Source organism: Pogoniulus pusillus, chromosome 35 (assembly GCF_015220805.1).
Source record: "Pogoniulus pusillus isolate bPogPus1 chromosome 35, bPogPus1.pri, whole genome shotgun sequence".
Lineage (NCBI taxonomy): Eukaryota > Metazoa > Chordata > Aves > Piciformes > Lybiidae > Pogoniulus > Pogoniulus pusillus.
This window is the reverse complement of record NC_087298.1, coordinates 8111737-8128580: the sequence shown is the minus strand read 5'-3', so window position 1 is coordinate 8128580 and position 16844 is coordinate 8111737. Positions and strand designations below refer to the sequence as shown.

General features: G+C 46.6%; 1 protein-coding gene across 2 annotated transcripts in view; it reads right to left on the bottom strand.

The window, feature by feature from the left end:
- Positions 1-4531: 4531 nt before the first annotated feature.
- MAPKAP1 (MAPK associated protein 1) overlaps positions 4532-16844 on the bottom strand; it is a 111349-nt gene continuing 99036 nt past the window's right edge. For both annotated transcript variants that reach the window (XM_064170979.1, XM_064170980.1), the window contains 2 exons: positions 7939-8036; positions 4532-6261 (listed from right to left, as the gene is read on the bottom strand). In XM_064170979.1, the coding sequence (XP_064027049.1) occupies positions 6136-6261; positions 7939-8036 (224 nt within the window). In that variant the 3' untranslated portion in view covers positions 4532-6135. The remainder of the gene's footprint in view (positions 6262-7938; positions 8037-16844) is intronic.

The following is a 16844-nucleotide window of genomic DNA, read 5'->3' as shown; positions in this document are numbered from 1 at the left end:
CAGCATCTGGCCAGCCTTCTAGGGTGAAACAGCAGCTGAAGCCAAGGATGGGGCTCTGCAACCATACCCCTGTACCAGAGCTGCCAGAGATGCTCTTGCTGCCATGCTGGCACCCATGAAGAGACTGTGGCCAGCTTAGCCCAGCATGGCATGGGCTGGCAAACCAGCGGGAGCCAGCAAATGTGTCAGTCTCTGAATATTGCTCTTCCCTCTCCCTGTCAGGTGAAATTAAAAAAAAAGGAGCCTTCTTTTTTGGAGTGTAATCTTCTGCCCGCGACAAGGAGCCACGTAAACTGATAAATTGCAGATTAAACGAGTGCCACACTCCACTTCAGTCCCTGGCTGTTAATTCCCCTGTTGTGCAATTCCCTGCTCTCAGGGCCTGTCAATTCCAGCTAATCGCAGGAGGCACTAAAACACTCTGGCCTGACAGCCCCAGATCAAGAAACCCCTGACTCCTAGCTCAGGTGGATTGCATGCATCACTTATGCACAAATCAGCAATATGCCAGCAGGGAGGAATTATGTCCGATGACAGCCCAGACATGAGGTACATATTGCAGAGCCGGCGAGCCCCAGCCGCCGTGACAGATTGCAGCGTGGGGCTGCACGCTGGTGCGGGAGCGGCTCCCGGCGGCACCGTCCCCGAACACGCTCGGTACTTGTGCTGCGGAGACGCCGGCGTCTGGGCTGTGCTGCTGCTGCGGGATGGGGTGGCACGCCCATCCTGTCCCCATCCTCACTGCTTTCCTCATCCCTGTGCCCTACCCCATCCCCACTGCCATCCCTGTCCCCCTGTCCTGATCCCCTACACAGACATCTCTGAGAAGGACACCTTGGACACATGCGGTGTGTCACCGGGGAAGGGGTGACAAGATGGTCCCGCTCTGCCCATCCCACGGCGCAGGACAGCCCTGCTCAGCCCAGCCCAGCTCTGCTGTAACATTTAACTTGCCTTAGTCTGTGATCCTGAAAAGCTTAAATTAATGACAGCCTTGCAGTTGCTCATTAATAATTGCTTCATTACTGTATGCAATTGCATTCTCCTGACAATAATGGTGTTTGCTGGTGTATTTCTAATTATCTGGCATTTCAGCTCCCTAATAGAGCCCCAGTGCTCCCTGATGTGAAACCCTCCTCGTCAGTGGGGAGCACAGCCCAGCCCATCAACAGCCCCAACACCTCCCTGCAGTACGGAGGCTTCTTCACTTGTAGCTCCTGGGAACTCCTCTGGCAAAGTCCTGCATGGGATTTGGGGACACCACACCAGCTGAGACATGCTGAGCTTGCGTTGAGCTCAGCCCCTTCCCTGCATTGCACACCTGATGCTTCTGCAGAAGTCAGTTTGAGAGTGATGGTGTATTACAGAATCATAGAATGGTTTGTATTGGAAGAGACTTTAAAAGGTCATTTAGTCCAACTTCCCTGCAGCCAGCAGGGGCATCTGCAACTAGATCAGGATGCTCAGAGTCCCATTTAACCTGCTCTAGAATGGTTCTGGCGATGGGCCACCCACCACCTCTCTGGGCAACCTGACCCAGGGTCTCACAAATCTCATTGTAAAAGATTTCTTCCACCTCTCCAGTTTGAATTTGCCTTTTTCAGTCCAAACTATTGTTTCTTGTCCTGTCACAGCAGGCCCTGCTAAAAAGACTGTCCCCATCTTTCTGATAGACTCTCTTTAATTACTGAACGTCTGCAGGAGTAGAGAGCAAGATGCCCAGGAGCCCCAATGCACAGAGCAGATACCATGCCTGTGGCAGGCAGTGCTCAGCGTGGCCATGCCATGGCAGCCTTCATGGCCATGGCAGCCTCTGTAGCCACAGCAGTTCCTGCACTGCCTTGCAAGTGCATTCCAGCCGTGGCGAGCTGAGCTGAATGCAGTGTGCCAGAAACCTTGGTAGGTGCCCATGGTCAGGGCTCTTCATGCAAGCTGCCCTAGCCAGGACCATGCTGCTGCTGGCAGTGGCTGAGCTGGCAGCAGGAGTGGAAATGCTGTTCAGCAGCTCCTCAGAGAAATCTGTCAGGCAGTGGCAGGGGACTTGTGGCACCGTCCTCACACTCGTGGCATGGAAACGACCACTTGTGGCCCAGTTTAGCCCCAGCCACCGGCTCAGAGCCCATTAGAGCTCGGCGCATGCTGCCCCTGCGCTCCCCACCTGGGGAGGGGGCTCATTTGTAGTTAAAAATCTATTGTGACTTGTCAGAAAAATGAATAAATGAGCACATTATTTTTTCATTTTGGAGCTCAGCATCTGTTTGTCTAATCAAGAAAGAGAACTGGGAAAGTCAACCAGGGCTGACGCACACATTTTATTTAACTTTTCCTCTGTCAAAGGAGTTTAAATGTGTAATGAACAGGCCATGGTGATTTGAAATATAATCCCATTACTCTGATGAGATTACCAAGGCTGTGAGAGTTCACAAATCATGCTTAGGGTTTTTAGAGTGAACAACACCCTGTTGAGGTTTCCCCCCCTCCCCTCTCCCCTTTTTTTTTTGCATTTAGGCAGAGGTGTGCGGGGAGAATAAAACATGACAGTGCTTAACCCAGGGGGCTGTGCACTGGGCCGGTGCTCCTCATGCCTCAGCTGCTCACGGTGCCAGCCTGCTGCAGTGTGACAGGACACAGGGACCCTCCTGTGGCCCCTGCCTAGTCTTTGTGCCAGTTGTGCCCGTGCATCTCTGTCCTCGTTGCTGCCCTTGTCCCAGCGCTGCAGCAGGGAGGCTGCACTGGGCTGTGATTTAAGGGGCATTAATTTTAGCAGCCGCAGCAGCACCCAATACCACACACCGCCGCAGCAGCGCATTTCCATGAAATTCATGGGCCCATTACAAACATGTCTCCATAAATAACTCCCCCCATTAATCTCAGGGCTGCATCCAGGGGCTGGATGATGTTTTTTTGCCTGTTTGTCCCAGAGCAGAGTGGGTGCACCCTGTGCTCCCAGTCAGGTCCCAGCCCTGTCACCGATGCCTGACAGGCAGCTGCGAAAGCCTTTGGGTTGCATTAGGCTCCCACCAGCCTGAACCCAAAGGACTGAATTCCTCCGTTGAAGTTCACAGCAAACCTCTGCAGAGCCAAGGACAGCTCAGGCACCCCAGAGCTCTCATCCTGGGTGCTGGCACAGGACTAGGTGCTCTCTGCTAAAAGGTTACTTTTGTTTTCCAATACCCTGATAAAACCACGGTGGTGGCAAGGTCTCGGCTCACAGGCAGTATTCCCTGTGGCAGTAGCAGCCCTGGCCATCCCCACCTGGCCGACTGCTCCTGAGCAGGCAAAGCCCCTCACTGGCTACTTCATTCTTGCACTAACCTCCCAGAAATATCCTGTCAGCCTTGGAGCACAATAGATGACCTCAGAGTCTCACCACAAAAGTTACCCTCCCTGTCTCTTTTGGGAGACTCAGGATCTTCTGAGCAGCATCTTTTTTGTGCAAAGCCAGGCAAGGTGGGCAGTGAGTGGCCAACTGTGAGCAGGCAGGCACATAGCTTGAGTCCCCAGGGATCTGGTGCTGTGAGGGGAATATCTCTGGTGGGCTGCACTCCCTGCATGCGCTCCTTGACTCTCAGTGGGTCTGTGCCCATGACTTTTTGCAAGCAAATGCTCTGCTCCATGATGTCAACTGTGAAACTTCAGGTGCACATGCAAGTCAGTGCTCCCTCCACCTGCAGGAGCAGGAGACAATTCAGAAAGCTTCTGATGCCTCCAACAGCTCCCAGCCAGTGAGAAGTCATCCTCATTAAGTGAGCTAGCAGCCACCCTCTTCTGCTGAAGCCCAGTAACAAGGCACGGGAGGAACAGCTTGCTTTCCTGACCCAGTTGAATGCCCATCTGAATCAATTAAATCTACAACTACCGGGGAAAGACCAGCCCGTGGTGGATTTGTGTTCAGCTGTGCACAGATTGCAGCCATGAGTTCTAACTTAACTCTTTCAGCAAACACTCAGTGTCTGTTCTGTGGGAGAGGCTGCTCATCTCCTGGAAGCTGGACATTTCCACAACTCAGGGAAAATTTCCTCCACACCATGCAGTCAGCTGGATCTGATCTCTGAAAGTAAACTCACTTCTTAACTGCAAATGGCTTGCTCAGAGATTAGCTCACTCTGGGCTCCACACCTTGCCTGCTCTCCACCAAGCCTTTAGAGCATCCTCTAGCAGCAGTGTCCTGTCACTGCCGCCCTGCCCAAGCTCCACATGGCCCAGCTCTGAGAGAAGACAGGATAAAAAATAGAACAACTAGATGGGGATTAATGAGATGGTGTAAATGCACGTGGCTCAGGCAAGCGACTTCTCTGCCCACAAACGTTCTCCACAATTTAGACAGCAGAGCTTCTTTCATTACAGGGCTCTTTAGGCTTTACTGAAAGCAAAATTGCAGATATTGAATCCCTACTTAAAATAAATAAACGTAAGAGGGTGGCAAGAGCATTACAGCCATGGAAACAAGCAGGCAACTTGTGTAGTTTCTGGTACCAAAGTCAGCAAGGTTTCAGTTCAGTTAAAAAGAATCGAAACTAGGTGGCAAAAGAACATTCACAGAACAACTTTAATGTTAAATAGTTCACAAAGGTGGTTAAAGGAGTCATTTACATTGCATTATTTGAAGGGTCTTCCCCCATTGCATCTGTGCTGCATTTGCACATAGAAAATATTAAAAAATTAATATCATACTATAAAATATTGTTTCTCTTGTTTTGCAGATATCATGGAAGACTGTACAGTGACGACTGGCCTCCATGGTGCAGGAAGGTATCCCCTCTGAGGCAGCACTGACACCAGCTCCGGGAGGGCTAAACCTCTAAAACTGAGAACTTAAACGCGACAGTTCAATGACAAGTAGACCTCTCTGCCTTAGTGTTTATTCCTAAACTATGTGTTAAGGCTCAGAAAGTTTTCTCTATACAAAAGCAAGGTAGGAGACTGTCAGAGCTCAGGCTGTGGCAGGTGAGGCTGGGCAGCAGGAGGGAGACCTGCAGCCCTGTGACCCAGGCTCTAGTTAAATGTCTGAACCAGGGGTATTTTCTTGATACAAACCCCACCACAACAGTGCAGAGAGCTCCAGCTTCAATGACTTGGAGAGATTGCTGAAAGACACCTCTGGTGAACTGAACCAAAAATGCAGCTCTGGTTCCCACGAATCCCATTCATGTGTTCCCTGATGTATTAAGGATGGACAAGGCCAAAATAGTTACAAATGCCAGTACAAAGGAGGTCTTAACTTTTATTTTTAAAGACTACCATTAAGAAAAGGTGAAGGCATTTCTCAGTCCTCAGGTGTAAGTGGAGTTCCTCAGGAAGAGCAGAGCCCAGGGCAGCAGCAGCCGTGGTCGATGGGTGGACATGGGCAGGAGGATGCTCTCCTTTCAACCACGGAGGTGCTGCCTTGGCTTTCTAAACACCGTGCTGACTCCAGCGAGTAACTCCCAATCAAACCTATGCAAAGCTGAAAAGCACAGTTAAATAAACTAGCTTTGAACAAAACAAACCACAGCAGACTCGACTGCCTCAACGGCTCTTCACAAATCAGCTCCCCTGCAACGGCTGCTGTTCCCTGGCTCACGGTTGCCTCCTGCACTTCAGCAACAGAAGTGAAACCATCTGGGACTGCAGCCTCCCCCCAAAAGAACTGTGCATCATATGGACCTTGAAAAAGATTACATCTGTTTATTAATAGTAAAAATGGATACATTTGTCCTACATTTTGTTTTTAGAAATTTGATCATGTCACAAGCAATACCTGTGTGTACGTGGGTGTATTACAGATGTATATAATTTATTTTAACCAGGCTGTGAAATAATATGTAATCACATCTCTTCTTGTGATTGTACATAACACAGTAATTAAATGATGCCAGTCTACGTCATTCTCTTATTTCTAATCAAAGGAACCTGAAGCGTAACAGTCTTCTTTCCGGCTGATATGGCTCTTTATTTTTGTCACAGGGGAGACTTCCCATCACCAACGAGGGATAATCTTCCAACCATGAGAGGCGGGGTAATTCAGATTTCTGCCCCGGCTGCTCCTGCCTGTTGGCAGCAGGAGCACCGCAGTCCTGGCTCCCACCTGTCTCGGGCGGCGGGGAGCATCTCCTCCTCCGAATTCGGCAGACGGGCTCTCCTGGAGGCTAGGTGTTACTGCTGTCCCGACTTCTTCTCTTTCTGGAAGCTAAAGCTTGTTCTCCTGCTCAGTTTTCTTTGTTTCTGAGCAAAATAATCTGCTCTGGCTGTGCTTGCTCGCGACTCTAGAATATAGTTAACCTGCAAGACATCAAACGTTGCTGGTGCTTCAGCGGGGCAGAGGGGCATTAAGTGAAACTGGGCTCAGAGAGAACCCAGGGCTGCAGGAGAGCCCTGCTCTGTACAGGCTTGCTTCCCTCTCTCCATCCCGCAGCCCCTGGCTTAGTGCAGGGTGGCTGCAGGCTCTCAGCATCCCTCTCCCCTCGTCCCACCTGTCACCCAAACTTTGGGGGAAGGCAGCAAGTCCCGAGGACCCACAGTGCTGGTCTACCACAGTAATGAGCTTCAATAAAAGACTTTATCAGCTCCAATAAAAATAATTCTTTCGTGACGCTGTTTGCATACTCAGCTAATCTCAGACTTTCCCTGTGTTTTGGCACATTTTACTTGATGAAAGCATTTTTAAATGATATTTAACAAGCCTGCTATTCCCTAAATTTATTATCTCCAGTGCTTTGTGATAATCACATAGATAATTTTAATGGAAGGTTAATGCAAGAATCAAAAAGATAAAAATGCCCTTTGGTCTGCCATTAGCTGGTTAATACGCTGTGGCTTAAAACTTGCACAATTTTATGCACTGTAGAGTGTTTCACTTTCATTGCATATTACAGCTTAAGGCATAAAAATATAGGGAATTTTCATGGTCAATAAAGCCTCAGCCTTTCTCACTTGATCATGTAAAAAGCCTAATTTGAAAAGTCTGATTTCTCTGTCTCCTAATGCTGACGGAATTTAAAACAAACTAGGAACTTATGCGTGAAACCAGAAAACCTTCTACATAAACAGCCTGAAACTTCAGGAAAGAAGTGTTGTTCAGTAGTATTTTTTCTCTCCAATATTGATATTACTCAAGAACAGCCTTTTTTTGTAGCCTTCTTCTATGACCAGCTTCTGATGTGTCAAGTGTTCTGGACTAAAACTGCTTAGTTAATATAAAGCAGGAACAAAAGAATTAGCCTAATGGTTCACACAAATAGACACCCCCCCCCCCAAAAAAAAAGGGGGTTCTTCTATGTATTAATAAAAAAATATTGTCTATCAGCAATCCTCTAAACTCCACTCAGAAAATAAAAGGAAAGATAACAGATGGCTTGCCAAAATCACTGCCTTTTAAAATTCCAAATTGCAATAAAATATGAGCTTGCAGAAAATTAAGTTTAATCTTCCAAGAATTTTACCAAAACTTGTTTCAGAGAGCAAACCAAAACCAATCTGCGTAGGTATCCAGCCACAGGAAAAACAAACAATTATGTTAAACCAAAACAAAACCCAAAACAACCTTTGTGCTTTGTACAAGCACCTGGAAAAGACAGCACCTGCACCTGCAACCTCACAGCTCTGCACCTCTGCAACCACACAGGGCTTGCAGACCATCTCCCATGTTTGGAGTGGAAAAATACCAGGACACAAAATGTTTCCCACTTCCTAAAAAGCTCCACAAGAAATTGGTGTTTCTATCAGCTAGAAACAAGCATGAAAGGAAATACTATGCACAAACAGGAGTCTGCTGTATGGCTGTTTGAAAAATGGCTAAAATGATAGGTGCCAAGCGAGCAGCTTGATCAGTTCAATGCACCTCAAGTGGTCCTCAGGCACTGCACTTTCCCTGTATTTCCAGAACCTCCTGAATACTCCCATGTCTAACAAGTGGTAAAACACCCAGGATTTTAGGTCACGTTAAAATTTAATACTCACCTTCAGTACAATTTCATTGACAGTAGCAGCATCTGATTCAAAGTAAAGGTGTTTGTAGTCATGATTGCTTAGATATGTAAGTTTAAATATTGCATGACCTGCAAAGATAAGAAAAAAACCCCCAAACTGTTCAGAGTACTCCTGTAAAGTTTCAGCAGAGCTTGTGTGCCTGACAGCAGAGAAACACAGATGGTGATCTTAGCATACCATCAGCACAACAGAAGGAAGTAATGAAACGCTGACAGGCTTCTCATGTCATTTCAATTTAAGGCAAGTGGTGGCTTACAGGAGCAGCTGAACTCTATTCAATAAAGTTCCTTTTCCCATCACATCCCCACTGCAGGAAATGCAAAATCTATCAAATGGCTAGTTAGCTCCCGTTCAGCCCCAGACTGTATTTCAGCTAAACTACCACTTTAGGACTACTTTACGCAACTATTCACTGTATAATCATCACATGCAGAAGAGAAGTGTTATATTTAAAATAAAAGGCCAATTAACCCCAGACTCATCACTCCAACAACCTTCCCCAAGAACACTTCCCAAACTTACCCAGTTGCTTACAGCAAAAGAGAAACATCATCACTGGATGAGAAGAAAATGGCCTCAAGTTGCACTAGATTTGATATAGGAAAAAAACTCTTTACTGAAAGAGTGGTTAGGCATTGAAATAGGTTGCCCTGGGTGTGGGGGGGGGGTTGGTGGAGTCTCCATCCCTGGAGGTGTTCAAGAAAAGCCTGGATGAGGCACCTGGTGCCATGGTCTAGTTGACTGGATAGGGCTGGGTGATAGGTTGGACTGGATGATCTTGGAGGTCTCTTCCAACCTTGTTGATTCTATGATTCTAGACGTGGTCCTTTGAGGCACAGTTTGGTGGGCATGGTGGTGTTGGGTTGGAAATTGGACACAACGGTGTTAGAGTTCTTTTTCAACTGAAACAATTCTGTGGTTCTGTGATGCTGTAAATTACAAAAGGATGCAGCAATGATGCTAAGAGAAGTCAAACTCAGGAATCTCACTTCCTACAATCAAAACTGAAGTCTAACTGTAATTTCTGCCTCAGCAGCACTTCACTGGCAAGTGCACTGCTGCACAGTCCCAAGTGGAGGTTTGAAGTGATTAAATGGACACAAGGTGCCAAGAACCTGGCCAGCTCCATGGGTGCCTTAGGAGGACACTTGGGAAGTGCCGATCTTTATAAGTCCTGCAGGCGTGACACGGGGATGGCTCTGACAGAATGGTCCATATGCAGAACATGCAGGAAAGCAGAACATCCTTCACTTGTATGGATGGCCATGGCTTCAGAATTCAAATTCAGCATATTCTGCACATTACACTTTTCCCTCGGTTTTCTCAGAATAGATTCAGTTCAAAGGTCAAAAGTTAGCAACCCCTAAAGTGATGGCCACATTACTGTAAATTCAGGACCTTCCTGGAGGAAAGCTAATTCGAAATCTTATTTACATTATCTAATTCCCCAGATTTCCAAAAAGTGACTGATATATGCTCAGACCGCTGGCCTGAACACTGGAGATGAGAATATTTTATTGTGGCATGTTAATTAAACACCATTATGATGCACTAATCTGGAATATAAATTCTATACTGAAAAATCGGCTAATAATAATAAAAAAAAATCCCTCCCCTTTAAATCATTTGACAAATGAAGCCTCAGTGGTACTAAAAATGCGGGAATTCCGAGCGGCAGGCTCATCAGTATGTTAATGCATGCATGCCTGGGCCTGCTCGGGCTGAATTCAGCATCTTTATGGTTCCAAGTGTACCTCTTAGCCTGCTCCTGGGGATGCGACACCACAGCACCGTGCCCCACCAGCTGCCACAGCTTTCCTTGGACATTTAACATCACACACGGTTACAGAAACTGATCATCAAAAGTGAGAAGTGAAAAGGCACAAAACACGGTCTGGAGGATTACAGTGAGGCCTTTTGTCTTCATGGAATGGCTTGAGTTGGAAGGGGACCTTAAAGATCACCTAATTCCAACATGCCTGTCATGGGCAAGGGCAATTCCCACTAGAGCGGGTTGCTCAAAGCCTCATCCAGCCTGACCTTAATCCCTTCCAGGGAGGAGGTGCTGACAACTTCTCCGGGCAACCTGTTCCAGTGTCTCACCACTCTCATAGTAAAGACCTTCTTCCTAATGTCTAATCTGAATCTACCCTCCTCTAGTTTAAAACCATTGCCCTTTGGGTCTCGGAGCCTCCTTGGATGGGTACTGGCACAGATCAAGAAATCCTACGCCTTTGGGGCTCCTTTGCTGCCTTCTCCAAAGCAAACATTGACCTGCTCACGAAGCCAACAGCACAGACACAAACCCTCCTGACGTGTCCATCACTGCCAGGGCTGTGGCAGGCTGGGCATGTGGCACTATGGCTGCTCCAGCAGAACAGCTCAGCCCGCATCAGATGCAGGGAGCTGAAAGCGCCAGCATGCCACTGTGCCCTGCCATGCATCACCCCAGGAGACAGGGCACAGAACCAGAGAAAGAAAAATTAATAGGAAAATTAAGCAAGATCATACCCTCTGTCACGCCTGACAAAGAAACCCTCCCCACTACCTCTATCTTTCTTTTAAACTGGTGATTTACTCCTTTCCCACACAACTACTCATACAGCTGACAGGAGCAGAGCGCAGAACTTTATTCCAAGCACTTATTTTAGCATTGTGAGGAGTCAGCTCTTTCAATGACAATTAAAGCAACAGATGCCCCAACATGCCCTGTAGCAGGAGGCAGAGCTTGCCCTGATCCCCCTGGGAGCCCAATGCTCTCGTGCCCTGCCAGCACCATGCTCTGCTCCAGCAGGACATGCCAGGCAGCCCAGCTGCCACAGCACAGCCCAGGGCAGCACTCGTACTCCCAGTCTTGCCACTACAGAGCCTGCTCTGGTTCTAGCCTTTCCAGCAAGGCACTGGGCAAGCCACGGACCCATGGTCCAGTGCAAAGCCTCAAGAGTTGCAGGGGATGCAATGCTGCTGCTGAATCCAACACAAAGCCTGAACATGTGCCACAGTCGTGCACAAGGTGCCATGGTGTGACGTAACCCAGCCCTGCACCCTGACAGGTGATGTAGTGGAAGGAGGCTGAGCAGAGTTTTCTCCAGAAAGCTCCATTACAGCATTATGTTTATGTGTTCCATGTCCACATTACACTATTTACAGCATGAAATATGAGTTCATTGAAATCATAACTGGCACTTTGCTCTGCTACTATTCTAGCCAGATGGAATTTATGAATTGTGAGATTGATTTCCATTTCCAAGAGTGCTTAAATATGTGATGTACCTCTTTCCAATAGAGCACCACCCCTGACAATTCCAAGATCAATAGGAACTTCAATGGTTTTGTGTTTCTGTAGAAGAATATCTGGTTACAAATGGCAGCAGCTCAAGTAGCTTCTACTGCACACGACGGCAGTTAAACAAATGCACAAGCAGCTTCATTACCATGACACCTACATGAACAATGCTTTGGTGTCCTTTAGCTTGCAGGTCTGAAACACAAGTGTTCAACTCCAGGAAATGTCAGTGCTGCCTGTGACACACTGCACCGAGGTCATGTTGGAGGGTATGTAGCGTCAGCCACTGCAGGGGAAGGCAAAGGCACACTGAGCAGGGGAAACCTCAGCAGTGTGCAATCAGAATTAACCAGAACTAGATATATGTTTTTCCCAACTATGTTTACTTGTTAAAACATTCATGGAAGGCAGATGAAATGACAGGAATTCATCTGTTACAATATTGCTGCTGTTGTGATGTAGTTACAATCCACAAGGCAAACTGGAGCAGGTTGTGCTCAGATGCCCCACATCAGCCCCGCTCCTGTTGTGCCTTCCCAGCCCGCACTGGGCCTGACCTCACTGCGACAGCAGGAGAACGACAGCCTACGGTGGGTGCCCTTTGGCCTCAGCTCTGAATGCTGATAAATCTTCTCTTACCCTGAAACACTAATAGGTTCCTGTGTGGTTACACCTGGAGAAAAGCCTGCAGCAGGCTCAGGCGGAAGGGCAAGATGCTAATTCACTGGAAATCCACTGCGGAGAGCTCATTTAGTCCTTCAGCACGATGCCTTACATTCAGTTGTTTGGCACATCTCCTAATTTTTAACATACTGCCAAAGAGTGAAGGAAAAGGCTGGTTACAGCATAAGCAATAATCTCCCAAACCCAGACACAAATCTGTTGCTTCAATTTCTCCTCTCTACCCGTCGCAGGTTTGGTGAAGCTCTACTTGTGCAACCTCTGTTCTGTGCTTCACCCTCAGCTCGCACCTTGAGATGCAGCTGGTGAGAAGCAGTGCTGGATTCCAGCTTCCAAAACTGCTGCCTAAAATGTGCCAGTGCTGGAAAATCTTCTGATAATTTCTGCAAGTTACAACCTCAGAGAAATACACAAAACCTTTGCAGTCCATCACGCTTCGCTTGATAAGAGGTGAAAAAAAGTTCACTTTCAGTCTAAGTAATAACCTCTCATAGAGTTTAAAAAATATTTTTTGTGTGGAGGAAGCACTGGAAGGATGTGAATCTGCACAAGAAAAGACAATTTTTAAACTGAACCTGTCAAGACCAGAAGTAGTTTTTCTTCTTCCTCTCCCATCCCCCAGCTGAGACTCTCTTTTGCCACTGCCACTCTTTATGCACTGAATTAAACCACTAATTAGATGGAGGATGAAAAGAATATTCATGAATTGGACAAAACAGAAAACAAACACTGGGAAATGCAAATTTATGTTAATTTTTCAATATACCTTGATGATTGCTTTGTCATTATAGGGCCATAAGGCAGAAGTCAACAATTAAGAGTTATTAGCAGAATAAATAGCTTGAGAAAGACCTCTCTGAAGAACAAAACACTTCTGGGCATCATTTGACATCATCACAGATTTTCACCATTTCAGAAATAGTGACTACAACAGGATCAGACCTTGAAATCTCTCCTCACAGGCTCAGAAAGGGTACCAAAGATTTAGAAATATGCTGAGAAAAAGACAAGGAGTGACGAAAATAAAATATACAGAAGGAACATCTCTGTGCCAAAGCAAATTTACTTAGAACAGTGGATGAAATGTGGTGACCTCTGCTCACCAACCAGCTTCCTAGTTAATCTAAAAGCTTTGGGGAGGGACTCTCCTGTTTGGAGTCCACACATGCAGCCTCAAAAATGATGCCCTTAGTCTGGAGCAGGCCTGAAGATCCTACAGAAACACAGGTGTTGCACTGCCACCAAAACATCCACCATGACAACCTCTAACAACCAGCAAACTTGGAAGTGTTCTTCTAGGGGGAGGGCAAGAGTTGTACCATGGCCACATTATCAGGAGCATGGCACCAAGCCTGGTCAGGGGCACAGACCGACCAGGAATGTGGTCCTGAATGTAACAGTGGGGCTAAGCCCATCTTGTGCAGGTGTCTATTATCTGAGAAGTACGTATTTTAGAGGCAGTGACAGCAGTCAAAGTTACAGATGAAACATTGACCCCACTGGTGTCAGTGGAACCATCAGTGAGTTCAGACAGCAGTCAAAGTTGTAGAGGAAATCTTGACCCCACTGGTGTCAATGGAACCACCAATGAGTTCAGACAGCAAAGTTACAGATGGAATCCTGACCTCACTGGTGTCAGTGGAACCACCAATGAATTCAGACTGCACACTGTGTACCTGTGATGGATCTCTCCCAAACCAAAGCATTACTTAAAGCAGAGCAAATGCAATGAATGTTAAGCTAAAAAGTAATAGTTGTAGTCCTGCTGGCTTGCCCCATCCTCTCAGGCAACAACGCATCTCATGATCACTGTTCCTGCAACTCAGGTCTTCATATTCTACTGTAGGCTTACTACAAGAACACTGCTGGGAGTGGATGTCTTGGTTCCAGATGTGCTGAAAGCAGAGCTACAATTGCACTGCTGCATTTTTATGTCGAATCATGGTGACCATTCACATATCTGCATTTTTCCACCCTCCTCCTCCAAAGTCTTTTGTTTGGTTTTTTAATTCACATTATTACCAAAGGCAGAACGCTGATAAAGATTTTTGCCAGAATGGTGAAAACTGAGGTACAACGATTTGGGTTTGCCCAGAGCCCCTTCACCAGCAACCTTGTTTGGGGGTAAGGAAAAAAAAAAAAAAGTTAAAAAAAAAAAAAAAAGAAAAAAAAAAAGAGAGAGATGATAAATAAATCAAAATGCACTAAGCAGTGTTTCCACATGGCAATCGCCTCCTTCATTGCGTCTGCACCTCATCAATCACGCCATTGTCTGCTTGAAAGGCGAGCCTTGTAAATGTCATATCCACTCAAGCCCAAGGAGAAGCGAATCAAAATGCAGCGAGGAGTTTTAATTGGATAGTGTAATTAAACTAAAAAACCCCAGCAGAATAGCTTTGACAGGATAGATGAAGACCCCTTTTAATAGGGCTACAAAACATATTTGTTAAAAGGATGAGGCAATGCACACTCCTGATTGTGCTCCAGAGTACTTTTATGCAAAGGCTGTTCAGTTGGGGTGGATTTAACATGCGGAAGCGGCGTCGGTGGAGCAGGAGAGCCTCTGTAGCGGAGTGGCCACTGACCCACTGCCAGACCCCTGCTCTGGTGGACCACATCCCACCAATGACTGCTAAAACCACTTGGCTGCTCGCAGGGTCGCCGACAAACCTGGCCTGTTGCCGGTGTCAGGCTGGGTCCTCAGCCCAGGCACAATCCTGAGTCTGCCAGGGAAAACGGGAAACACCACAGCCCCGCACACCATCTGTGCCTGCATTGCCTCCCCTGCGAGGCATTTAACTGCTCTGCAGACACATGGCCACATGCGTTTGGGCTCATTTCTTCCTGCTACACGCCCTGAGATTTCTTTCATTCCAAGCCTTAAGATTGGGAACATTTTCTCTGCTAAACCTGCTTTTCACCTTTTGATCAGGATCTGTGGCAGGTCTCCCCTGACATACAATTTTTCCTCTCTTATTCCACACCTCACGTTATTGTAGGAGCTACCACAGGATAGCCTGCACCACTTGCGAGAGCACATGGGTAATTGTTGCCTCTGCCCTGACATCACTGCAGGGATCTGAGCAAATGTGCAACACCTCTACTGAAGCTCCCCAGGCAGCAGGAATCCATGCCTTCCCCTTTTCCATCCATGCCTTCCCAGTGACTTCTATTCCCACCTTCCCAACTCTTTCTATCCACGTCTTCACAAAGCTTCCTATCCATGCTTTCCCAGTGATTTCTATTCCCATCTTCCCAATGCCTTCTATCCACACCTTCCCAGGGCTTTATGTACATGCCTTCCCAGTGCTTTCCATCCATGTCTTCACAAAGCTTCCTATCCATGCTTTCCCAGTGACTTCTGTTCCCATCTTCCCAATGCCTTCTATCCACACCTTCCCAGTGCTTTCCATCCATGTCTTCACAAAGCTTCCTATCCATGCTTTCCCAGTGACTTCTGTTCCTATCTTCCCAATGGCTTCTATCCACACCTTCCCAGTGCTTTATGTACATGCCTTCCCAGTGCTTTCCATCCATGTCTTCACAAAGCTTCCTATCTGTGCCTTCCTGATGCCTTCTATATGTTTTTAGTCCTTTCATAACCCAATAATGAGTTCATTAAATTAGTATTACCCAACGTGCCTCACCTGGAGGAACTGGATACTGAATTAAAACATCAAATACCTTTAGCTTTAAATGAAAACTACATGAAAGCATTTCAGGCATCACTTTGGCTATCACTTACAGCCACTGTGAATACTGCTAGAAAAGCTATTTTCGTGCAGATGTGGAATTCAATGGGAAAGACTGACTCGTGTAGCAACATCAATCAAAACGTCGGCTCCGCTGGCAGCTCTCGACAGTAAGGCAGGTTCAAAGGTCACAGGATAAAGAAAAAGCCAAGCTCTGGTTCAGCTCTAATATCTCCTCGCTAGAAGTCTTGCAGAGGTACCTACCCCCCTTCTGGACTAGGCGGCTTTCATTAATCTTCTTGCCATCTTTTTTAACTAGTCATGCAGAACCGCTCGATAGCGAGACATATAATGGGGAGGCCCTGTGCCTATTACCAGGTTAACACTCTGTTAAGCCCCAGTGCAACAATGGAATAAGAATTTAAAGGAAATCTTAAGCTGCAGGGTGCAAAGCAGGCAATTAAATTACAAACTGAAGTTACCAATGTACTCCATGACCTACAGAACACCTCTGTTTGGACTGCCTTAATATTAAGGATATTTTCACCTAGCAGCTGAGGTGTATCTGCTTTATTAAAACAACAAAAAGCAGAAAGAGCATCACAGAGAACATTTCTTCAGTGTTTCAAGCAAATGATCAAATGCATCCCATTCGAGCAGGTACGGCAAACTGCACATGCATGTATTTGCAAAGCTGTAGCTCTGCCCAGCTGATTAGCCTCAGTGCCACTGAAGGGCCTTGCCCCGAGGTCTGCTTCTGCTCCGTGAACCAGTACTGGCCGTGCAGTGCAGATGCTGAGGCAGCCCTCGGAAGGGACAGTCGTGACACATCCATCCCTGTGCTGGGTCCACAGGGCACTCTGTATAAAGGCAGTGATCAGTGACACTGAAGTTTCTCCCTTGTCCAAGTAATGTCAGAGACATTAACAGAATCAGATTTCCTTTAAATTACACTATTGCAAAGGGATATAATTGTATTAAATGTATTATGTTGCTTCCTTAAGACTTTATATTATGTACACTTAATTGAGATACAAAGCTCTTTTCAGCTATAAAAATGACAACTACTTTATTAAGGCTTAAATCTTATTTCTCAATGATAGGATGCTTCCTTTCAAGACTCAAAACATTCAGAATCTCTCGTGATAATCAGACTGAACCTGATTTAAACAAGCAGCTTATCCACAGTGTTTTCAGGTTCTAATGGCATTTGATCG